Below are 25,481 nucleotides of genomic sequence, written 5' to 3' on the forward strand. Positions count from 1 at the left end.
GGGTCGTGAAGACACTCATGGGAGAGTACATTCTTTGCTAGGCACAGCCATAGGTACACTTGTTTATTTAACACCTCTACACATATCTTACACTGACCTCATTTTGCAGAGTGGCCACATTTCTACAGATAAGACAAAACAACCATGACAATAACGGTAGAGTTGAAACAGTTAAATTAAGAGCTTATGTATCTATAGTTGAAACAGTGAGATGATACCATTTTTCAGATGCCAATTAAACTAAATTTCTGAGAGGAAGTAAAGTGTGATATCCTAGCACATGATAGTAATTCCTTTAAACCCCATAATCCCTTTACACACATACTTCCTGTTTTTTCACTTCAGATATTAGATTCTAAAAACACTTACATGTGAATTTTAGCAAGGTCGTAAAAGCACAGCTTCAGAAATCAGCTGCTGACAGTAACCCTGATTGCAGTTCTGGGACCTAGAGGTATACATGATAAGAGCCTAAGAACATAGGGCCTGTTCAGATCGCTACATATAACCCAATTCTACAGTTTCATATGCATGTAATCTTGGACAAATGATTCAATTTCTCTGTGTCTCAGTTGCCTCACCTGAAAGATAACGCTAGTTTTCATACCTACTTTGGGATCTGTTATAAATTCTAAATCAGCTTATCTGTGCTAATGTCTAAAGCTGTGCTTGGCATGGGATAATAGTTGTTACCTTCTCATGGTGTACTTTGGTGGCAAGTGTAAAGTATCTTGATGCAACTACAGTCTGGCACTGGTCAAGATGTGTAGAATAGTTCGTCTAGTACTGGGGATAGAAACCAGGGTCTTGAGTATAGTAGGCAAATACTCTACCACTGAGCACACTCCAGTCCTTAAATTGCATAGAAGTCTCATTATTCTTCTTTTGTATGATTTCAATTTTTACCAGATAGACTCTTACCATTTAGTGCCTTTCCCATCTATGCAAAGAGCAGCAGTGATGACAAGGTCTATTGTCTTAGGACTTATTATTGCTGTGATGAAACACCATAACTAAAGTAATTTGGGGAGAAAATGGTTAATTTGGCTTATACTTACATATTACTGTTCATCATGGAAGGAAGTTGGGGCAATAACTCAAGTAAGGCTGGAATGTTGAGGATGGAGATGCTGCAGAGACCATAGTAACATGTGCTTACTGGCTTGCTCCACCTGCCTTGCTCAGCCTCCTTTCTTATAGAACCCAGGACCATCAGCCTAAGAATGACACCACCCACAATCACCAATTTAAAAAGTACACTGCAGGTTTGCCTACACCCTGATCTTATGGAGGTATTTTCTCAATTCAGGTCCCCCTCTCTCTCTGATAATTTGTGCCAAATTGACACAAATCTAGCCAGCATAGCTATCAAGGTAAATATCTTGGCTTTTATAGAAGACAGTAGTTAGATAATATTATTGGGCTGCCCTGCAAATTGGTAGTAAGGGACTAGTCTTCAGAAGACCTCTGTATTCAGAACTGTGCCTTCATTGACTTGTTACATGGCATTTCCAAGAAAAATAATAAACAAGAGTCATGTAAGATTTACAAACATTATAGACCATTTTGATCATAAATAGAGAGAACATGGAACAATATTGGTACTTGAATGCAACAGTTTTCAAATGTTAGCACCATCAGAATCCCCCAGAAAGTCTATATAGGTTATACTCCCGAGACTCTGATTACTTAGGCCTGGAATAGGGCTTAAGAATTTGGACTTATGACAAGCTGTTAGATTGATACTACTAGACTGGGTGCCACACACTGTGAAAACTACTGATCCAATGTATGTCTTGTGTACTACTTATTTGTAGTCTATGGAAAAAATATTTTATTTAAAATTTCTGCTTTTGACATGGAATTAGTGACTTTTCCTTTTCAAAAAAGAAGAAATATTTTAATCTCAGGAGCTAATGTTAAATATTAATGTCTACTTGTCCATTAAAAATAATCTAACTGTTGTTTTTCTCCCTATAGTTGCATACTGCTGTAACCAAGATCCAGGTTCCAAGGCCTGGCTTTAATTATACTTTTGCCCACATATGTGTCCTGAATAATGATAAGACTTGCATTGTGGATGACATAGTACACGTCCTGGAAGAGCTAAAGAATGCTCGGGCCACCAATCGGACCAATTTTGCTATCACATATCCGATAACTCACTTAAAGGATGGAAGGGCTGTCTATAATGGGCACCAACTTGGAGGTGTCACTGTACACAGCAAGGACCGGGTGAAATCTGCAGAGGCCATTCAGCTCACCTACTATCTACAGTCAATCAACAGTCTCAATGACATGGTAGCTGAGAGGTGGGAGTCCAGCTTCTGCGACACTGTCAAACTATTCCAGAAATCCAACAGCAAAGTCAAAATATACCCGTACACATCCTCATCACTGAGGGAAGATTTCCAGAAGACCAGCCGTGTTTCAGAACGTTACCTGGTCACCAGCTTAATCCTGGTAGTTGCCATGGCCATCCTCTGCTGCTCTATGCAGGACTGTGTCCGCAGCAAACCCTGGTTAGGCCTACTTGGCTTGGTGACCATAAGCTTAGCCACTCTTACTGCAGCTGGAATCATCAATCTTACTGGTGGGAAGTATAATTCCACCTTCCTGGGAGTCCCTTTCATCATGCTAGGTAATTACTGCCTTTCATTTCCTTTATTGTTGTTTGTTTCTTTCTTTCCTGTTGATGATACTAACTAGTTTTCTCAAAGTGCCATTTAACAGTTTTGTTTCAGTTATAGTGTATTCACTTGGTTGAGAAGGCCTGGAACCAGTGCTGTCATCACCAAGGAGTAGTCATCACCAAGGAGCAACCTAACCTGCTACATACGTCAGGAAGACAAAAAGTTTGGCTCCAGCCATGTTTCTAGATTTAGTAGCCCTGTAGTATTTGGTAGATATAGCTTATTTGGACGAACTCTAGTAGCACCAGTATGAGAGTGAAGAGGTGAGACAGAAAGGCAGACAGCTCAGAGTATGTTTGGGGATTGCTCTGGATACTGGTAGGTCGATCGGTCCCCCTGGAGACCGTTAGACTATTGGGTAGACCACTCCTCAGAAAGGTCCTCTCTGAATGGCAAGGAAGCTGGGCTATTTACACAGAAGCCCTGTGCTAGATTAACTGAGGGCTTCCCCTTTCATAGCTAAATCCTTAGTACTTTCCTTCTGCAGCTATAGAATGCCCCAGGTGATTTTGTGGTGAGAAGCCTGCAGGGAGTTTTAGAAATGGAAAGGCAGGTGGGTTAGGCTACCTTGCTTAATTTCTCCATCTGTTAATGAATAGAGTAGACGTGAGCATCACACAAAGGGATGTGATAAGTAAACAAGAACATGGAAAGTGTCCTGTGAAATATCAATATGAAGGGATCTTTTATATTAATCTTGGTGTGAACATTTTAGAGGGGCGGTCACGGAGTTCATCCAGAGTTTTTACCTGAGGAAGAACAGCAGTAATTCCTGAATAGAGAAATGCTCAAAACAAAGTCACAGTGTTTATAGCATTGGCTGTTCTACCGCCTGCTATTGAAGATGACATGTCTAGTGCACTAAGTGGTAAAGGTCCTGTGGGCCAAAGGTTCAATGAGGTTAGTTTGGCCTCCCCATCCCCACTTTTCTGTGGCAACTTCTCATCAATTTCTCTAGCAAAATTAAAATGTCCCTTAGGATCAGATACCAATGTTACAAGACGGAGGTGGGTGTTTTGTTCTTGACTGGGAAGCCATCATGATGTATTTTATTGGTATGCCTTATACCACATTTTAGAGTATAAGTAAAAGACAGAATATTTTTAAGTCTCAGCTGAATTTTAGTTAAATGTTAAGCAGGGTTGGTAGAGCTACATTCTGCCCTCAATATTTTGTAAGTTATGAGAATCGAGACTTAGTCAATAAACATACACCAGTAGCTTTTGTGAAAAGCAGGGCACTGTGAGAAACTAAGCAGTCAGAGAATATACTAGACCAATTTAATTGCCACTGTTGAAAACAACAGAGAAGGAAGCTTCTGTACTACCTTCTGCATCCAGTCTGATAAGAAGGCGGCACAATCTCCCCATTTAAACTGACTCCAAGACTCTGTAGGTCAATTGTGGAATCCAAGGCAGTTCCTCAAAGAGTGGGGAGCACTATTAGTAACTTCCTCGGAGAGTTGAGTCAAAGTTTAAATTAAGATGTGTTGCTCATGATTAGTCACATGCCTCAGTGCTTGGATTTTTTTTTTAACTTTTCATTTTAAAAATAGTGTTTCTGTTGTTGGTTTTGCAAGAGGAAGATAAACACGAATAAGAAATTAGTGTGGAACTGACGGGAGATAGAAAGGTTCTTAAAGTGAGAAAAAAGAAAAGGATGTGAGAACTTGGAAAAGGACTGAAAGTTTGGCTTTATGTCACTCCCCACTTATGACCAGTGGTCAAAAATAACATCACAATATTGAAAGCTTCTTAAGATTAATGATAAAGAAGGAGCATAAAATTACAATGTTTAAAACTTCTTAGAATTAGTCTTCAAGTAACACTGTTCAAACCTAATTGTACTAAGTCCAAAGAACTGAAAATGTTCAAAACTTCTTGAAACTGATTGTACAGAATAAAATTACTTAGAGTCTTTAATATTTTCCCCAAATTGACCTTGTATTTTTAAAGATGCCTTAGATATGCAGTGTAAGTAAATGTAATGAATATATATGTGTGTGTATATGTATATATATATATATATATATATTTAAAAACACCAGAGGGAGACCTGGTGGCACTCAGAGGAAGGACAGCAGGTTACCAAGAAGAGGCTTGATACCCTATGAGAATATATAGGGGGAGGTAATCCCCCTCAGGAACAGTCATAGGGGAGGGGAATAAGGGGAAAATGGGAGGGAGGGAGGAATGGGAGAATACAAGGGATGGGATAAACATTGAGATGTAACAAGAATAAATTAATAAAAAAAACAAAAAAATAAATAAAAACACCAAAAATATTAGATAATATAGTATTGGAAGAGGAGGTGATGTGAGTGATGTTAGGGTGGCACAATGCTGTTAAAGGGGAGTGTCTTTAAAAGGTGAATATAGAAGAGTTGGCGAAAGAATTGAAAGAGCCAGACAGGTCAAGAAAACCACAAGAACACCTGCAGGATCAACTTACCTGCACCTGTAGGGGCTCACTGAGACTGAACCACCAACTAGAGAGCATCCATGGGATGTTTCTAGCCCCCCTCAATGTACATATGCAACAAATGTACAGCTTGATCTTCATGTGGAACCTTAAAAGCAGGAGCAAAGGTTACATCTAATTCTGTTGCCCACCTTAACTGGAGGCCTTGTGTAGCCTCAATAGAAGAAGATGTGCCCATTCCTACTTGATATGTTGGTTGATACTCATGGGAGGTCTACTCTTCTCTGAGAAGAAAAGGAGGGGGCACGGGGATGGGAGGTGAGGTGAGAGGGAGGGACTAGAGGAGAAGAGAGGAGGTGTGAGTTAGGGGCTGGGAGGAGAGGAGGGAGGGGATGTAAAGTAACTAAATAAAATAGTTTTTAAAAATGTGCCACACACAAATTGAGTCCAGAAATGGTTAAGTAGTTCCACAACAATCCAGAGGCTAAATATCACTGAACTTAACCTCAGAAATTATTTCAGAAAACAAAACAAAACAACCACAGAAGCAAACGAATAGGTATTTGCAGCAGGAAAGTGGCCAGTATTCTGTGACTTGTTTCAAATTTGGGAGGAATGGTACATACATTGATTTTATGGAGACTTTTTCCTGCTTAAAATCAGCATGCAACCTTTCTGTACATTTTCAGCCCATACAGTACTCACATTACTTAGTCACAAGATTAAAGGAAGCTAAATATGCTAGTGACTAAGGCCCACTTGCAATAAAGACTTTGTACAAAGTAATGGGTATTTAATATGCTCATAAAGCTAACAATTCCAGTATTTAGGATGCTTGCCCTTCTGGATTTCTCAGATAATCTGTAGAGTATGATTGTAAAATGTAATATAAGTAAGAGCAGATTCATGAATGTATTCAAGACCAATATTTTTTATTGATGACTGGTCCTAAAATAACAGTAAATATTTCAAAAGACTAACAAGAAATTCAGTGCCAAGAATTTATGCTACATTTCAATTAGCTGTCTAGTAATTTGATGTCTATAAACATAAAATGCTTATTTATGCTTAACCTAATCACATTATTTTTAAAACTTCTTGATTTAGTTTGTCATGTAAAACTATATCAAATAAAATACATATGTCTTCATTTAGATGAAAAGGTTCCATATGACAGGGATTCTCAGTGTAGCTTTGGCTGTCCTGGACTCACTTTATAGAATAGGCTGGCCTCAAACTTGCAGAGATATGCCCAACTCTGCCTCCCTGAGTGCTGGGAATGCAGGTATGTGCCACCGTGCCTGGCCAAGTTTCATAAAATATTGAATGTGGAAATCTCTTTAGTTATTGATAAGTCCATAATGTGGCAAGTATTATCAATGTCAAATTCATCAAATTCAACATTCTTAGTGTGACCCTAGTCACGTAAGGCCAAATCCAGCCAAATTCCGAAATAGCAGTTGATTTACAATGGAAATTTTTAAGACTACATATGTTAAGTAGTATTAACCTGTCAAAATTCCACAAGAGGAAAGAATTTGCATAAACCCTGACTGTTCATCATACTAGAATTTGGTTGTGTGCTTCTAGCTGAAATGATACATGATATCTCTGGCAAAAGGAATATATATATATTCTACACAGATGAATCAGCTTGGCAATGATGTAAGCATAAATACCTCATAATTTAGAATGTTTTTCATCAGTGTCTGAATATTAGACACTTTCAATTCAGCCAAAATCTTTATCCAAATGAGTCAGGGTAGTTTATCTAGAGCTGAAATCCTCAAACGTCTACAGTAGTATAAATGTTTATTGTCATTTTTAGTTGCTAGAATTCAGAGAAGAATTTACTTTGCTATATTATTGTCAGGTACTGAGGTATTAATATTTCTAAGCATTATTCTAATCTATTATAAAATGTCCTCAACAGAAAGAGGTTTACATCATTGTTGTGCAGTTGAGTATGATTTAAGAAATTGGCATCTGTTTTGTATGTGCAAACTCTCCTTACAGGTGTAATATTTATTTGCACAGATTTGTTTATCACACATAAGTCAAGAAAGAAATAGAATTTTGGAGAATATAGAAGGAACAGAAGGAAGGGCTTATTCCTTATGCATGTGGGAAGTTTGTTTCTTATATACATTCCATGCATTGAATTGAAGTAATTGTGAAAGATAATTTGGATATCAGTTTCTGTGTGGCATTTTAACTTACAAGGGTCACTTTGTCTTTGTTGCAATTCCAGAGCCCTGTAGATGAGATGAGATGAGATGAGATGAGATGAGATGAGATGAGATGAGATGAGGTGAGACGAAAAATACTCTTCAATTTTGAAGAGGTCAAATGTCAAGTCCAGGGTGTCCTCATCTGAATTATCTAACCAATGGAGCCCACAGCACTTATATGACTTACCTAGCCAGACCTCGCAGTTTCAGGGATATTAATTGGAAATAGAATGTATATTAAGTGCTGGGGCAAGGAGGATATTATCAGGAAAGCTATTTTATTTTAGTGGTATATTCTAAGATTATCTGCATTTTTAGCAGAAATCAAAAAATTAACTTTAGTCCTTTAAGGGTATGCTCTCACTGATACCATTTGAAATGTGATGACAATGTATGAAGCTCATAAAAAAAAAGGCTACATTAAATTGTGCAAGAAGGTTAGTTGCAACTGAAATTTTGCATCCCTTAATTATTCTTATTCCTACTTTAAACAAACTTGAAAGGTTTTTATATCCTAATAGATTCCTAAATTATTAGAAACACGAGGGGAAATATTCCACATAGCACCAAAGGTTTATATGAAATTACCAATATCCAACCATCTTTTACCTAAAAATAACAATGGTACCAGCATCTAATAACCTCTGAAGAACAAAAATGGTAATTTCATAATGTTTGATGTAGCACATTACAAGAGAAATATGCTATTTGCATATATGACAATCTATATAATGGAATCGAAATATAGAGTAATGTGTAAATACTTAGCTTAGATATAAAATAGTTAATAGTTTCAATAGCTCTTAGAACAAACTGTTTACTAATTTTTTGTTTCTCATATTTTTTGTTCATCTGACTTTTAAATAAGAGAGTAATTCCAGAGCTGGAAAACGGCGCAATGGCTAAAAGCACTTGCTATTCATGATGAGGACTAGAGTTCAGTTTCCAGCACACAAGTTGGGCAGCTACAAACACTGATACCTTATTCTGGCTTTTTTCAGACACACAGACACACAACACACATATAACAACAACAACAACAATAAATGAAATCTTTCAAAATAAGAGAGTAATTCCATACAATATTTTCAAGGTTTATTTTCTACCTTGTAATAATGGTCTATTGTGGTACACTTTATAAAGAGATATAGAATCTACTTTTGTTATTAGTTCTTGCCAGTCATATTATGGCAAAGAGAAGGTGAGATGTAGCTTAAGGTGGAAGTAGAACAAAAAATGTTTTATTGATACACTCTTCACCATAAACTAAGATATGACTGGGGGCACAGATTGAGGAAGTTAAAACTCATCTGAGTAAGGGAGCATTGCCTTTGATATAGGTCTCCTAGGTAACCTCTGAGTAGTCTGCTGACTTGGTCTCATCCAAAGAATGGGAGAGCATCCAATCACATGAAGGTCAGGTAGCAAGGGATAATATCAGGACACTGAGCATGGAAAAGCAGACTGTAAGGAAAATGCCTAGTATCTATTTGGACTAGAATATCAGAAAACTACAAAATGTCCCAGATGGGTCTATAGAAGCTTATTGTGCAAGCTGAGTCATAGTCTTTGTGAAAGAAGCCTTGCTGTTCACTTAAACTTTAGTACTTATTAACTAAGAACAAAATGTAGATCGGTTTCTAGCATCTTCTCTGCATTGATCTATATAGTAGCATTGTTTCTCTTTATTGGTAAATAAATTCCTCATCAGTGTACTGCTCACCTCATGTGTGTAAGAAGGTGTAATTTGTATACATAATATATTAAGTATAGCATTAGCTATAGCAGATATCATTATATAATATAAAATTACTTCCGGTTATATATTAGAATTAATTAGCATTAATATTATGTAACAGTGCATATTTTTAAATGTTAAACACAGATATCTCTGTATATATATATCAAATACAAACATATAAAATATGCTTGAATATGTTGTACCATAAATACATGTGAAAAGATAGTATACAATGGCCATAGCATATATTATGGATCTTATCTATATATACTAGTTTTATGTAGTGTGTTTACATATAACATCTAAATACTCTAATATATTTACACATACTATCCAAATATCTTTAGATAAAGATATATTAACAAAGTAATTTATTGGACCTTCATATGCAGTTGTCTAGCAAAGGAAAACCATTTCTTAGATTCAAACTACATGTTGTGATTAGAATAACCAGTGTGTGTCGAGTCTATAGTAGAAAGACTAAAATGCAAATATTTCCCCCTGATATAAGCATCTGTCTTTACTTAAGTATAGTACACTTTTACTCTTACTCTTAACTGTGAGACAACGCAGGCTGGAATAATCCAAACAATTCATATTGCAACATAAATGTTTATAACTAACAAAGTTTAAATGCAACCCCATCAATGAACTTCTACCTGAAAATAGAGGTTACTCAATGCAGACATATATATTCCTGAAAGTTCTTCTTCATACAACAAAAATCATGAATTTATGTAGGTGTCATTGAAAAAAGGCATTTTATAAACCCGGGCTACTTAGTGAAACTTGTCTAAGAGTAAACTATGTTTTAAGTAGAGTCTTTTGTAGACTACGAATCTTTTGTAGATGAATGTACTTGTTTCGTTTCCATATAGGAAATTTAGTACAGATGCATTATAGGTAACTTAATTTTTCTCCTGATATTCCACATCTTCATACTGATGATCTATCAGTAAACCATCTCATCTTAATTCCTATCCTGGGCAATTCCTAAAGGAACTTAAGCTGAGGAAATCCTGCTAGTAGAGGAGGGATTGACTGAAATGTGAGGAGCATCTAAAGGTGGCAGTCAACTTCCATGCTATGAGGGTTGGCAATGACAAGGAATTCTCAGACTGAGGAAAAACCAAACTTACCAAATCCAGAAGTATAAAATATATCAGTTCTTTTGATTAGTTACTGACAAAGCAAGCCAGCAAAAACAAATCTCCCAGAAAGTTTCTCATAGAAAGCCATTAAATAAAATTAAAACACGATTCACTTTATGAGCAAATTTCTAGGAGCATATCTACTGGGTAGGGTTAACTTTCAACTATCTGCTAGTGAATTCCTGCCCTGGTAGACTGTAAACAACCCTGAAGGCTTTGGCTATACCCCAGAAAAGGGCTTGTGTGAAAGCGAGATTTAATCTGTTGAGTACGCCTGAACGTCATCCTAAATAACTGGAGGATTAAGCTAGCTGAGTTTCTTGTACCATTAGTGATATTTATCATCTGTGCTGCTTTTTCTATTCATTAGTTCCAAACCCTGGAAGTTCACTACAAATACAGATATCAAAAATAATGTTTGAAAAAGAAGAAGAATTATTACCTTAAATCCTTAATATTTTCTTTTACTAGATGACAGAGAGTGTCACAGTCAATTCTTAATAAAAACCAGCTTCCCCTTCTGACTCACATACCTGGCACAAATTGTGTGTGTGAGTGCTGGAGAGTTTTACTTTCCTTAGCCCATGGCTTAACTATAATCCTGGGCCATCTCACAGCAATTGCTTATGAATAATTAGAACTTGGAAGTGTGTGTGTGTTTGTGTGTGTGTGTGTGTGTAATAATAGCCAGTCATGGGCTCCTAGTCATGTAACAGTAGTCATGCAGTTAAAAAAAAAAAAACAAATGTACCTTGAACATGCTTTGAAAAGAAAAACTTAGAAAAGGAAATGTTTCAAAAGTCTTTGCTTTCAAAATCTGATAGAATAAGTTGTGCCATTTAATAGCTCCCCTTGGCAAGTATTAAGGTTTCTGCTTTGATTATATGAAATGGGTCTCTGACATCCTCACTATCATATAGTCAATGTCTGAGATTATGACCTGTCCATTTGATTGTAAGTCATGACTCCCATTATGTCTACAAAGCCCCTGGTCACCAAACTTCTAAAGTATTTGAAACATTGTTTAGATAGTACTCCAGTGTCTACTGTAGTGAGCTTTACTACCAGAGTCTTAGTGAATACACTTATTATAGAGCTCCTAGTTCAGAGACTTTTAAAATTACATGTATTTGTATCACACACACGCGCGCGCACACACACACACACACACACACACACACACACACACACACACACACATCTTCCAGTCATTTAAAGTAACTTTAGGCATCCTTAGAAATTAAATCTCACTTTTATCCAAGCTCTTTTCTGGGATATAGCCAAAGCCTTCAGGGTTGTTTACAATCTACCGAGGCAGCTATAGCAAGCATATTGAAGTCAGAAAATGACTTGTGTCAATCAGTTCTCTCCACCTATCACATGAATCCTGGAGACCAAACTTGGGTCATCAGGCTTATTGGTAGGCACCTTTACTAACTAGCCATCTTTCCATCCCCAAATAATGCTTTACACAGGAAGAAAACAATAATTTTTCCCTTAAAACGCCTCTTTTTTTAATGAAGAAAATAATATTCAAACAATTCAAAAATATATCTTCAGTCCACAGACAATAAATTAGACACCATCCTCTAAGATTTGGCCTCTAAGTTCTACTTGCTGATTTCCAGTTCCTAAGTTAAGAGAGCTAAAGAAGTGACCTGCCTGGTGGGAAAGGAAAGTGGAGTGGAACAGATCCCATGCTACTCCCTCCCAGGCCCTCCACCTTCCCCTAACTCCAACTTGCCTAGTTTCTACAGTGGTAGTAAATGATAAAGGAAAAACTGGCTGGCAGGGGAATGAAAAGATGTTCCTGTGTGATGAAATGGTCCAAATTACTCTTCACGCAGCCCCATTTTCTGTCCCAGTTTCCCCACATTAATGGAAGCTGCTTTCATAGACCATTGTCCAAAGCAATTTGCAATTTAAACTATACCTTTTAAAGGCTAAAACTAAAGGAAATTCTACTGTAATTCTGGACATAGAAGGAATTGGGGGGCGCTTTTATGGGCTCTAGGAATATGTTTTTTTTTCTTGAGTCCAAGCCAGGAAACAGGGTTTCCAAAATTTATCTATGCTTTAAGATAATAGGCCAACCTCTTAAGTATAAACATGCAGCTGTAACCTGAGTCTAGTGCCATGCAGACACTCCAAGCTGCTAACAAATCCCTAAGAGCTGTGCCTAACTCTCTTGGCACTCATCTCTTTCTTGACTGACTGAGGTGTAGCAAAGAGTTATGGCATCAGCAATTATCTCAGGAATTCGAGGCTTCTTTTAAGACATTACACAATTACAATTTGGATTATTAGGATACAGGAATCTGATGGCCAAATGTAGCTTGAGGAACAAGATTCTAGCCTATCAGGAGGAGTGACAGTGAAGGAACCAGCCCCCTTAAGGACCCCCATTAAGGCCAAAGTTTGGGAAAATGTAAAAGTTGGTCCACCCAGTCCTCCCTTAAAGACCCCCATTAAGGCCAACGCATGTAAATTTCTAGAGGGTTCAGCTTGAACCAAGAACAGACAGATATCAAATCACTGTGTGTGTGTGGCAAGAACAGGAAAAACCTTGAAGAGTCCAACTTGACTCAAGGTCTCAGTCTGTGCTCAGGGTCCAGCTGGACTCAAGGAGAACCAGCTGTGTTTAAAATTTCCACTACCCTTCCCCAACTAAAATATTTCCTAAACGCCCCCTGTGACTGCTTCAACCAATCTTTTCCATAGTTTAACTTGCTCCTCCACCCATTATCCAACCACGAAACGCCAAGACTTGTAACTCCCTGCTTGCAGCTTTTCTTCCCAAATGCCAACCAATCACATACTGTAAAACTCATTTCTTTATCTAAAACCTATAAAAGGCCCATGCCTCTGCTTCTTGGGGTGAGCAGCTTGAAAGAGTGGACAGACCCCATCGTGATGGCTCAATAAATTCCTATTCCTATGCATTTGCATCAACAATGGACTCTGTCTCTTAGTGGGGACTCTGGGAATAGAGTAGAGATCTCTCTAGAGGTCTCAGTCTTACAATAGAAACAAATGAGTGATCAGATGGAATATTTCTCATTGCCTTCTCAGACCTCTGTGAGGACCTTCACACACAAAGAGAAGGGAGGGGAGGGGACGGATTGTTTCCAAGAGACCCCCCCTCCCGAGAATACAATTCAAATTCTCTTTGGAAGTGCACCTTGAACCAAAAAGACTCAGGACTCAGTGAAAGAAATCTACAGGTAGAACAATATGATAGGCAGATTTGGGCCCAGGGGTCCCGCTCAAACTAAGGCACCAGCCAAGGACAATACAGGAGGTAAACTTTAAACCCCTTCCCAGATCTAGCCAATGGTCAGAATATTCTCCACAGTTGAGTGGAGAGTGTGATACGACTTTCTCACGTACTATGGTGCCTCACATTTGACCATGTCCCCTGGAGGGGGAGACCTGGTGGCACTCAGAGGAAGGACAGCAGGTAGCCAAGAAGAGACTTGATACCCTATGAGAATATATAGGGGGAGTTAATCCCCCTCAGGAACAGTCATAGGGGAGGGGAATAATGGGAAAATGGGGGGGGGGGAATGGGAGGATACAAGGGATGGGATAAACATTGAGATGTAACAAGAATAAATTAATAAAAAAATCAAATGATATACAATGGGCTTTTAAATGATAGCAACAGAACTCAAGGCAAGCTGCCAATGCTTTTATTTCTTTCCTTGAGTGTGATTACTTTTATCCTGGAGCCTTACATATTACCATTTTGCTCTTTGATGCAAGTGTTTTTTTCATTCAGCTCCTAAGATTATTACAATACACTAAGAAATGGAGTCTTAATGTATTGTATAACAAGTATTCAGGGTTGGCTAATATCATTATAAAATATCACACTAATTTTATTTTTAATTCATATTTAGTTTCATATTCAATTTTATGTTTGTTTTTTAGCTAAAATGCTACTATATGTTACTATATATTAACTAATTCTGCCATATGCTCTCTATTCTCTTACCATATTTAAATACTCAGTATTAAAGTTTTACTTGTTTTATGCTTTGTTTTGTTTTTGCAACAAGTAAATACTCTAGAAAACTATTTGTACTTTTCAGCAACCTTTTGAAGTGAGTTTACCTTCCAAAACTTACTTGTTCTTCATGGTCTCAGATAAAATGATCAGTATTACTTTCCCAGGGCACTGATATCTCAAAGGTATTACTCTTCTTATTACTCATTGGCAAAGATTAGTTTGCTTTTAATCAAAGGTTGCCCAGTCCATCTGGATAAAACTGGAAACTGATTTAATAACTAGTTTTCCCTCATGAGACTGGACATTGTTAACTGCCTAAAGCATAATTAACAGCAGAATGCAAGTAAAAAAAATACAGTTTTTACTTCCTATCTGGGGAATTTAGGTGCTCTGGTTTAATAGAGGCCATGGTACTAGTAATCAAATCAACAGTCTTGGCCTGACCTCTAAGAGTAGCTGTAAAATGATGTTTAATAAATTAAGATGAATGGCAAATCCCTCTGAGGAAACAGGCCTGTATCATTACTTTGTAATGGGTATTCAGGTTTGAGGTCAGGACTTTACAACAAGGATATAAATACCAGCCTGGATGCAAGGTGAGACATATGCTCAGTTATTTTGCCTACAAGACAATGGTGACTCACCCCACTAACATTATACACGGCTTCATATTTTAAATTGAAATTCTCTTCAAAAGAAGACTATCATAGCAGAGTAAAATATTACTCTCAATAATGGAACTGAATTTGCCAAAGTATAGAAGCAGAATATTATATATTTCAATCCCAGTGCCAAAACAGGGGTTATCAGAAGCCACCATGGGTCATTTTGGTGAGGCTTTCAATGATAGATTAGCTTGGAAATTCTGGAGTGCGCAACAAGGAATTGTGTAATTCCAACAGGAGCGGCTCAGAAGGCATGCACAAATTTCCAAGAAGTTGAATGCAATTACAACATGGGCAGCCAATGTGCCTATGCCACCTCAGTGTTGCTGGAATCCTAAACAGAGAGCCAAAATCCCTAAGCAGTTAAGAGAAGTTGTTACCAACTTGGTCCTCTCTCAGGGAGACCACTGCCAAATAGTATCAAGAAGTTGACAGAGTATTGTATACTTGACACATTATCTGCTGTCCTATTTCACTAGTCCTATTTCATTAGTGAAATAAATTACTAAAGACAAATGTACACCATAAACCCTGAATTCTACTGTCATTTTCAGCAATAGCAGTGAGGGTTCAAATGAATATATATATATATATATATATATATATATATATATATATTCTTCTTGTTTTATTCTCCACTCAAACCTGTTCCTACTTCTTTGCTTGCCTCTGTTTCTCAGATTTATTGCTTCAGATCCTTCCTTACATTTCGTGAAGAAAAAAGAGGCTGTAATTTAGGTTCCTGCCAATACTCAAACTAAATACGGTTCCTCTTTATCACTAAAGCCTTCTGCTTGACCAATTTTTAAAGGATGTGTGTGTGTTTGTGTGTGTGTGTGTGTGTGTGTGTGTGTGTGTGTATTATTCCAGTGGCATAAATGTCCAGCTTTCCTCTGTGCTGACCTCTCCCATCAGACCTTATGGGAATATAACACAAAATGATCAGTATTTGCAAGATTCTCTGGAGTGTTCCACCAGCCCAACTGTACCAACAACCATAAGCTACTGATGTTTATAACTTCTAAAAGGCATAGGCCTGGGTCTCCTAAGATTTCTGCTAGTAAAAGTTTATCCTGTTTTGTCAGGCTAGTGGGGACTGAAGACTTCTGCTCCTCTAATCTACCCTAGAAGAGACTTAGGATTTTCCAAAATGTGGGTCTGTTTCCCCACAGGAATAACCCTTGGCATTTCAAAACTTGTTCCTACTAAAGCTGGTTATATTTACTATGATCCTCTAGGCCCCCATGATCAAATTGATATCGCTCTTTACAAAGATTAGTTTCTTAAAACTTTTGCTCTGATCTTTTTCTGCCTCCTCAGGTCATGGATTATACGGGACTTTTGAAATGTTATCCTCGTGGAGGAAAACTAGAGAGGACCAACATGTTAAAGAGCGAACTGCAGAAGTCTATGCAGACTCCATGCTCTCCTTCTCTCTCACCACTGCCATGTACTTGGTCACCTTTGGCATAGGGGCCAGCCCTTTCACAAACATTGAGGCAGCCAGGATTTTCTGCTGCAATTCCTGTATTGCAATCCTCTTCAACTACCTCTATGTACTCTCATTTTATGGTTCCAGCCTTGTGTTCACTGGCTACATAGAAAACAATTACCAGCATAGTATATTCTGTAGAAAAGTTCCAAAGCCTGAGGTATTGCAGGAGAAGCCAGCATGGTATAGGTTTCTTCTGACAGCTAGATTCAGTGAGGACACAGCTGAAGGTGAGGAAGCAAACACTTACGAGAGTCATCTATTGGTATGTTTCCTCAAACGCTATTACTGTGACTGGATAACCAACACCTATGTCAAGCCTTTTGTAGTCCTCTTTTACCTTATTTATATTTCCTTTGCCTTAATGGGCTATCTGCAGGTCAGTGAAGGGTCAGACCTTAGTAACATCGTAGCAACTGCAACACAAACCACTGAGTACACTACTGCCCAGCAAAAGTACTTTAACGACTACAGTCCTGTTATTGGGTTTTACATATATGAGTCCATAGAATATTGGAACTCTAGCGTCCAAGAAGATGTTCTCGAGTACACTAAAGGTTTTGTGCGGATATCCTGGTTTGAAAGCTACTTAAATTATCTACGGAAACTCAATGTGTCCACTGACTTGCCTAAGAAAAATTTCACAGACATGTTGAGGAATTCCTTCCTGAAAGCTCCTCAATTTTCACATTTTCAAGAGGACATCATCTTCTCTAAAAAGTACAATGATGAGGTTGATGTAGTGGCCTCTAGAATGTATTTGGTGGCCAAGACCATGGAAACAAACAGAGAAGAACTCTATGATCTCTTGGAGACCCTGAGGAGGCTTTCAGTCACCTCCAAGGTGAAGTTTATTGTCTTTAATCCGTCCTTTGTGTACATGGATCGATATGCCTCCTCTCTGGGAGCCCCCCTGCACAACTCCTGCATCAGTGCTTTGTTCCTGCTCTTCTTCTCGGCATTCCTGGTGGCAGATTCGCTGATCAATGTCTGGATCACTCTAACAGTTGTATCTGTGGAGTTTGGAGTGATAGGCTTCATGACATTATGGAAAGTAAAACTGGACTGCATTTCTGTGCTATGCTTAATTTATGGAATTAACTACACAATTGACAACTGTGCTCCACTGTTATCCACATTTGTTCTGGGAAAGGATTTTACAAGAACTAAATGGGTTAAAAATTCCCTGGAAGTGCATGGGGTAGCTATTTTACAGAGTTACCTCTGTTATATTGTTGGTCTATTTCCTCTCGCAGCTGTGCCTTCAAATCTGACCTGTACACTGTTCAGGTGCTTGTTTTTAATAACATTTGTCACCTTCTTTCACTGCTTTGCCATTTTACCTGTGATACTGACTTTCCTGCCACCCTCCAAGAAAAAAAGAAAAGAGAAGAAAAATCCTGAAAACCGGGAGGAAATTGAGTGTGTAGAAATGGTGGATATTGATAGTACACGAGTGGTTGACCAAATTACCACAGTGTGATAGTATCTGCTTCATATATTTTCACCATAGGTCTTACCAAGAACAAAAAGTTTATGTTGATGAAACAAAGTCAAAGTAGTTCTGTTTTCAAAAGGGTAAGAAACAGGCACTGAAAAAAGTAGAAAATGAGGATAACTAGTGTGGCATCTTTAAAATTATTAAAGCAAAGTGGTTGCTATGAAAAAGAATTTACTTACACACATATGCACACACACGCACACACACATGCACACACACACACACACACACACACACACACACACACACACAAAACTTGTAGTATTTTAAATCAGATCGGAGGAAAGCTTATTAATAAGCAGGATCCCATGTTACCTACAGTGCATAAGTTACTAGTATTGTAATAAAATTCAACTGATTGCAAGGCCACCTGTTATGACAAAAATAGCTTTAAGCATTGTTCAAACAACAAGGCTTCCTTAACTTCTACAGAGCAGTAACTCTACTTAGGTTTTGTCATTTGAGGTCTTTATTGTCTCATAGAGCACCTCAACACTCAAGGAGGTTCTATGAAAGTTCTGATTAGCAAGAGGAAGCCAGAACCTCTGAAGCAGATGTGGTAGACTGAATACCACCCACAAATTGAAATTGAGTCACCTCCAAATTCACTTAGGTGAGCCAAGTTGTTTTTTCTTGAATGAACTTGTCATATTCCTGTATGGTTTAGTTAATACACCCAGAAATCAATGACAGCTCCAGCACTACAGAATTGGGGCAATTCTATTTTAGAATACCTTGTTACTTGTCATCAAATTGGTCTACTTTATTAGTTACAGCTCTTGGCAGGAACCTCTGAGGGAGCAAAGCCATAGAGCCAAGCCCAAATATCTGACATGTTGGAGGACAAGCAGGTGTCTATTTGAACCTATGAAGAGCCAGCTGGTACAGCTGTTTGTGGTTTGGCCACACATACACTTTTGCATAGATGCCTAGAAACAACATCTGCCCATGAATATGAGGAAAAGAAAATAAACACTAAAAAGGTTATTTGCCCCCCAAAAGTAGAATGCATTTGGTATGAGATGATATCTACTTGACTTAGTGAAACAAAGGAAGATTTTTGGTAAGTCTAAGTCCTGACAATGAGAAACTTTATAAAAGTGCTGGGAGATAAAGGGCTCAAAGGAAATAGGTGGAATTTCCTGGATAATAGTAATCAACAATACAAACCTATCCACAACAGCAGCCAAACTTCCCTGCTGAACTGGCTGTACCTCACCTTCCCTAAAATGCCTTTTTGCTATCTCTCTACTTCATCGTAAAGCCCTCTGTACATTAACATGCCCAGATATTTATACAATTGAAGTTGTATATAAAAGGGCAATGATTCATAGGTCTAAAGACAGTTTGATTTGAAGGGGATATGTAGACTGTCCTCAGACCCCTGTATTTCTTTAAATCCATAAAAATGGAGCCAAACTCTGGGTTATATTTGAGGCAAATAGCTGCAATGTCTTTCCTTTTTAGAGATATAGCTTCTTTAGCTACCTACAGTGGTATGCATTTCCAAAAGTCATATTACTTTTCAGGACCTTAGTAGGCATATTAGAACACTTCCTCTTCCTCCATAGAAGGGAGAAATAGGCCTTGAAGAAAGAAGTAACTTACCCAGCTTGCACTACTAGAGTGGTTCCATCATTTCAGCATCTTGAAGAAGACAGGGCAAGGCAATTGCAGATTTTCCCATAAGGCAGCTACTACCCCTTCCAAATATAAACATAACCTGGGAACACAAGGCTCCATCAGCCATGGAAGAAACATGTTTTTAATGTCTGGAATGAAAACACTTTGGATTTAGGTTGGCTACTATCCTTCTGAACAGCAAAAATGCCCAAATGATTGTTATGTAACCACATCAAGTGATAATCTGTGCTTCTGATCTCATGTGTATTTGTCCATAAAGTTCTAACAAATATGCTATGCTAGAGATTGTAGCTAGTACATCACACATTTTCTCAGTCTCCCCTGCAGACACACTAAGCAGTCATACCAATGTGTTGTTCACAGAAGAAGATGAAGAGCTGTAAAATCTAAAGACAAGTACATTCTTCACAAAAGGGCAAGTTTGCATACTAGATGTTCAATCAGTTCACTCTTATGGGTCTGAAACAAGGCTATTATTTATAAAAGACAACTGAAGAAGGGATTGGTTTTATTCTTAAATTATATGCTGCTAAACAATTTTCTGAACAGTGTGTTCTAAATCTGCCATTGATTTAATGTCAGTCACGTGAAACACCTCAGCTTAGTGAATTCACAAAACTGAGTCAACACATGTATCAATTATTAAGTGGGATTTGTTGAGAATTTAACCATCAATTTGGTCAACCAGAATGACTTCCTATGGAACTTTGTTTTATGACAATTAGCAGTTTTCCAATATGACTGAGTCTCTGTGTATCTTGAGATGTTGTATTTTTAAGTGGAGGGCATTTTCACACTTGTCACCTCTTTTTGGCACTTGAAATCAAGATTTATGAGATTCTGACTGTGAAATGAAATTTTCTATTGGAGGACTGCATGCCATGATTTATTTATTGTTAGGATATTATTATGTATTTGTTGATATTTATTATTGATCAGTGACTATGATCTGACAGCATCAGTCTAACCCTACCATGAAGAAGACACTATATAAATATCTTTAAAAATTAAAGTAATCATAAAATTTTGCTTTTTAAATTGCTTAAAGGGAAGGAATGATCTCAACAAAAATATTTTTCGTTTCATTAATTCCAACCAAGACATTATGTCCACATTACCAAAGAAACTTATTTGGTTCGTTTTAAGTTAGTGTTTGGTGTTTGTTTACCAAAGAAAATGTTCCATTCATCAAAAATATTTCTCCTGGTCAACTAAAATACTGTGATACTTGGGCCTTCAGAAGGAGAATAAGGAAAGCCAAGGTAAGAGGAGAAATATTCTCTCATAAGAGGAATTATATTCTCTCATTCAGTGGAATTTAGCAGAAGATGTAAATTCACAAAGGGTTTACAAGAAAGAAAATGATAATTGAGATTAGATGTTATTATACAGACATATTGTAATGTTCCAACAAGTGCAATGAGGGATACACAGGCAAAACATGTTCCAGAGAAAATGTAAAACAAGCCTTCATAAAAATTTCTGTCCATTGTTCCTGCTAATAACTCTCTGTGTCTCTGTCTCTGTGTCTCTGTCTGTCTATCTGTCTGTCTGTCTGTCTGTCTGTCTGTCTCTCTCTCTCTCTCTCTCTCTCTCTCTCTTTCTCTCTGTGTGTGTGTGTGCGTGTTTGTGTGTGTGTGTGTTTGTGTGTGTGTTGGGTTGGCTTTGCTTTGCTTGTTTGATTAATGGGTTGACAGGGTTTTATTTTTATTGGGGAAAGGGTTGTTTTAATTTTGCTTTTGTTTAGGTGTAGTTATTTGTTCATGTGGCTTCTGTTTCTCCTACCACTTTCACCTCTATATTTTCAGTTAGAAGTGAGACAATTAGAAGCCTCCTCCAGGCCACAGTTATTCATGCAATCTACTGCTCCAAAAAGACCTTTGAGAAACTGTTTATTTTAAATAACCACTGCCCAATTGTCTGGGGCATTCTAAGACTATGACACTACCTTCTTCCAGCTCCAGCAACAGATCTTGGCTGTGTCCCTTGTGAGAACAGGTCGAATGGAGAGTCGCCTTCAGGGTGTGGAATGGTATGAAGCAAAGCCTCTTGATCACAAATTGTACCCTCTTCATAAAGGCTTTATTCCTTTGGATCCTATTAAAGTATCCCTGCAGCTTGTACCAGTGTTTGACCTCTGTGAATCTCTGTTTCTTCATCTGTACAATGGGGAAAACAACAGTAAATATCTTTAAATTGAGCAAATTTTGAGTGCCTAATATAACCCATACATTGTCTGGAAACACAAGCAAACAGATCACATGAAGCACGATTTTGCCTTCGAGACTTAAGTTTGAGTGTTGTTCTGAGTTGGCTGTGAGAACTGAAATGGTGTTTGTGAAACACATGGGGCAAAAAGAGAAAACTCAAGAAATTGTTCTCTTTAATTTTACAACTTCACATTGCAGAGCCAGGGGCTAAGGATATAAAACTACCAATTCTATCTATGCCCACAATTAGATCTATGTAAAAATGTAATGGGTTACCACCAAAGGCTCTTAATTCTTGGTTTTATGAGATCACATTAAAGCTAGGCAGGCTTACCATATGATAGGATAACTGTAAAGAAGGTACAAACCTGGATTTTAGGGTTGAACTATAAACCTTAAGATGGGATATAGATACTTGGTGGGGATCTGGAGAGTATCACTTCTGACTCTCTATTTCTGGATGGTATGATGACATGTGAATATTCTTTTATAGTGTTTGCTTTTAATTTTGTGCTAAATGAAAAGCACCAGGTATTAGAAAATAAAGTTCCTATTCCTTTATAAGCATGTAGAGCACAAAGGAAAATATAATATTGGTACCACACTAGAAAAAAATGAGCATGCTAGAGCCAACACATGGCAGAGTCCCTCCCTGTGGTGACAACAACTGTTTATTTTTATTCCATGCCAGTCCAGGAGAAAACAAAGAGGGAAGTGAATGAACAAGAATCTGTTCACCTGAACAGGCAGCATCAATATGTTCTCTCCAGCTTGCCTCTCACCTGCACCCTCCCTTTGCCCAGGTGATTTATTTGAAGTCCTCTCTGATATCTATGAAAGTGCCATGCAAGGAAATGAGATGCCAGAGAGCTGTAGCATCCACAGAGAGTTTTTAATCAGAATAAAATTAGCACCACAAGACTTCCAAGAAGCCTCCTTAATTGAGAACAGAGGGTTTTTCCCAAGGCACAAAGATAAACCTGTATACTCAAGAAACCCATAACCTAAAGAAGTGAGATATTCTCAGAACTGAAAGTGTTGAATAGCTTCAGTTTATTCTCTATTCTGCCACTTTACTACCAAACACTGTGTATCAAAATTGTGAGTTCTCAACATAGGGGCCATCTGGTAAAGAGAAGAGCTCTTGTCCTCCCTAAACTTAAATTACATGCAAAGACATGTGTACATTCACTGTATACATTTTACTAAAAAGAGGATTCATAGTTGTCATGAGACACTAAAAGAGTTCTCCAAGACCCACTACACTGTCCTAAATGAATAAAGACTTCAGTGAGAGTGTGAGCCTGGTGTCCTGATCTTGGTTATTGGACAGTCAAGAACTTTTTAATTATCTTTTCTCTAAGGAGTCAAAGATGCTTCCAAATACTGGTTTCTGTACACCAAGCCTAGTGCCTACTTTTGTTAATTTATTTGTCATTCATTTTTCACTCATTATTTTTTATTCTGTAAACATATCCAGTGCTAATTTATGTTCTATTGCCCGTTAAAGATAGCATACAAAGAAGTACCAGGAGAGGATGTCTCTGCACTGTGACCTTGTTTCCAGGAGGAACACCCAGATACTACAATATTGTCTTTGTTGTGGAAAAGTCTATATCAGTTGGTCTCAACCTTCTAATCCTTTGACCCTTTAATACAATTCCTTATGGTGTTATATCCCACAACCATAAAATTATTTTCATTGTTACATCATAACTTCAATTTGCTACTGTTATGAATCGTAATATAAATATCTGTTTTCCAAAAGTAGGCAACTCCTCCTTGTGAAACGGTTATTTGAACTCCAGAGTGGTCATGACTCACATATTGAGAACCAGTCATCTGTAAAGCCTCAACTTTATAGTAAACACAATCAATAAACATACAAAGAATGGAAAACTGACAAAGCCTACACATAGAAGTGTATCCTGTCAAATTACCAGGAAAACAGCAGCTTATCTCCAGGCTACTTGGTTGCACATTCCTTGGCAACAAGCATATTATATCCCTGGAGTATCCTGCTCCCAAGAGAGCCCTATCTCAAACCATTTACACATAGCTTATTTGCACATACTTGTGGTGGCTGACCTGACAACAGAAATTAAAAAGAGAGAGAGAGAGAAAGTCTAGATCATCTTGATAATACTGACAGTGGAAAATAAATTATTAGCATGGGCAGACGAGTACAATAAGAGATACCTACCTTGCATACATACAGAAGCAAATAAAAGGCTAATTCTTTTGACTACTAGCAAAGGCTACATATGGTATAGGTTGAGGAAGCACCTGTTGGTTTTACTATTTTTAGTATAAACTTTAACCACATGGAATCCTCCTGTGTTTACCTAAGGTGAGGTTAAGAGATTACAGGTTCACCTTCCCTGAATATAAAATACCAAAAAACTAAAAACAAACAAAGAAAACCAACCAACCAACCAAAAAAACAAACAAACAAAAAACTTCATTCATGCCACTTAAATCACCCTCTGTCAAGCCCTGGCAAGGTAAAACTTCAGAGGTGAAGGAATATTAGTCCCACATTGCAGCATCTAATGTGAGCCTCAAGGGCTATATATTTGTTGGGATCTACAAAGTGCTTTGTCTAATCCCTACAGAAACGGCTCTGACAACTCATGTCTCAACTCCATTCCATCCCATTCATGAGAAAAACTCAAAGTTTTCTTTGTCAAAACAATGTCCTTGATTTTTCTGCAATGACTCCTGAAATGTGTTTCCCTCATTTTTTTTCAGATATTCTTTCAATTAGCATGCCTTTTAAAAATTGTCTTTGCCTGCTCTACCAGAGTCACCAAGATTATTGGTATGATGCTTCCAAGAAGTGTGGATGACTGGACAAAACTGGAATTAACTTTGGCTATGCTCCACATATACAGAGACAGGCATAATACACACACACACACATACATATTACACAGAACATCTATAACACAACAAGTATTTAACTATACAGGACTACATATCTGCATGTTGTGTACAGCTAACTCATATATGTAAACATGTTTGCATACCACTTTTACAATATGCTTAACAAACATGAGGCTATTAAAATATTTTGGCAGCTGGCTCTTGTGTTTTATGAAGGTAGGCCAAGAGCTTCAGCTGTACATAGAAAACCCTACAACATGATATTTTCACCTTCTATGTGCTCCCTATGTATTAACACATCTGAAAGGAGTCAAACAATACACTTTAAAGGGAAGAAATCTGAGCATGTAATTTATAAATTGCTAATGAATAGTTCCACGGTTGAAAACTGCATTTGATGAACATTTCCAAGCCATGAATAATAATAGAGATCCAAAATGACAGAAATTTCTTCCAAGGCATAAAATTGTGAAATTTTATTTAGAATCGCCAACTGATGGCCCAAAGAAAGGGAAAGAGTCAGGATATGAAATAAAGTCATAGGGGATGATCACTCCATCTTGCCAACTTACAGCCTTAGGAAAGAATGAATATTTTTCCATTCATCCATAGGACCAATTTGGTGGGAAAAATCAGTGGATAACATATGCCTCAAGAAAAGAAGACATTATCTGTAGAAACCTGGTATTCTCAAAACAAACAAACAAACAAACAAAAAACAAAAATAGTTTAGATGTTTGTCATTACAGCCTCTGTACCCAAGGCTCAGGGAACATCATGGAAGAGGTTGTAGAGAGATTGTCAGAGCCTGAGTGCCTGAACAACTGCTGCAAG

At 37.7% G+C, this 25,481-nt stretch overlaps 1 protein-coding gene across 1 annotated transcript in view; it reads left to right on the forward strand.

The window, feature by feature from the left end:
- The window catches only part of Ptchd1 (patched domain containing 1), a 55,908-nt gene extending 37,781 nt beyond the window's left edge, over positions 1-18,127 (forward strand). Inside the window, exons 2-3 of the mRNA XM_051141564.1 lie at positions 1,981-2,641; positions 16,235-18,127. Of these exons, the coding sequence (XP_050997521.1) occupies positions 1,981-2,641; positions 16,235-17,889 (2,316 nt within the window). The 3' untranslated portion in view covers positions 17,890-18,127. The remainder of the gene's footprint in view (positions 1-1,980; positions 2,642-16,234) is intronic.
- The last annotated feature ends 7,354 nt before the right edge of the window (positions 18,128-25,481 follow it).

This window comes from Acomys russatus, chromosome X, assembly GCF_903995435.1.
Source record: "Acomys russatus chromosome X, mAcoRus1.1, whole genome shotgun sequence".
Classification (NCBI taxonomy): Eukaryota; Metazoa; Chordata; class Mammalia; order Rodentia; family Muridae; genus Acomys; species Acomys russatus.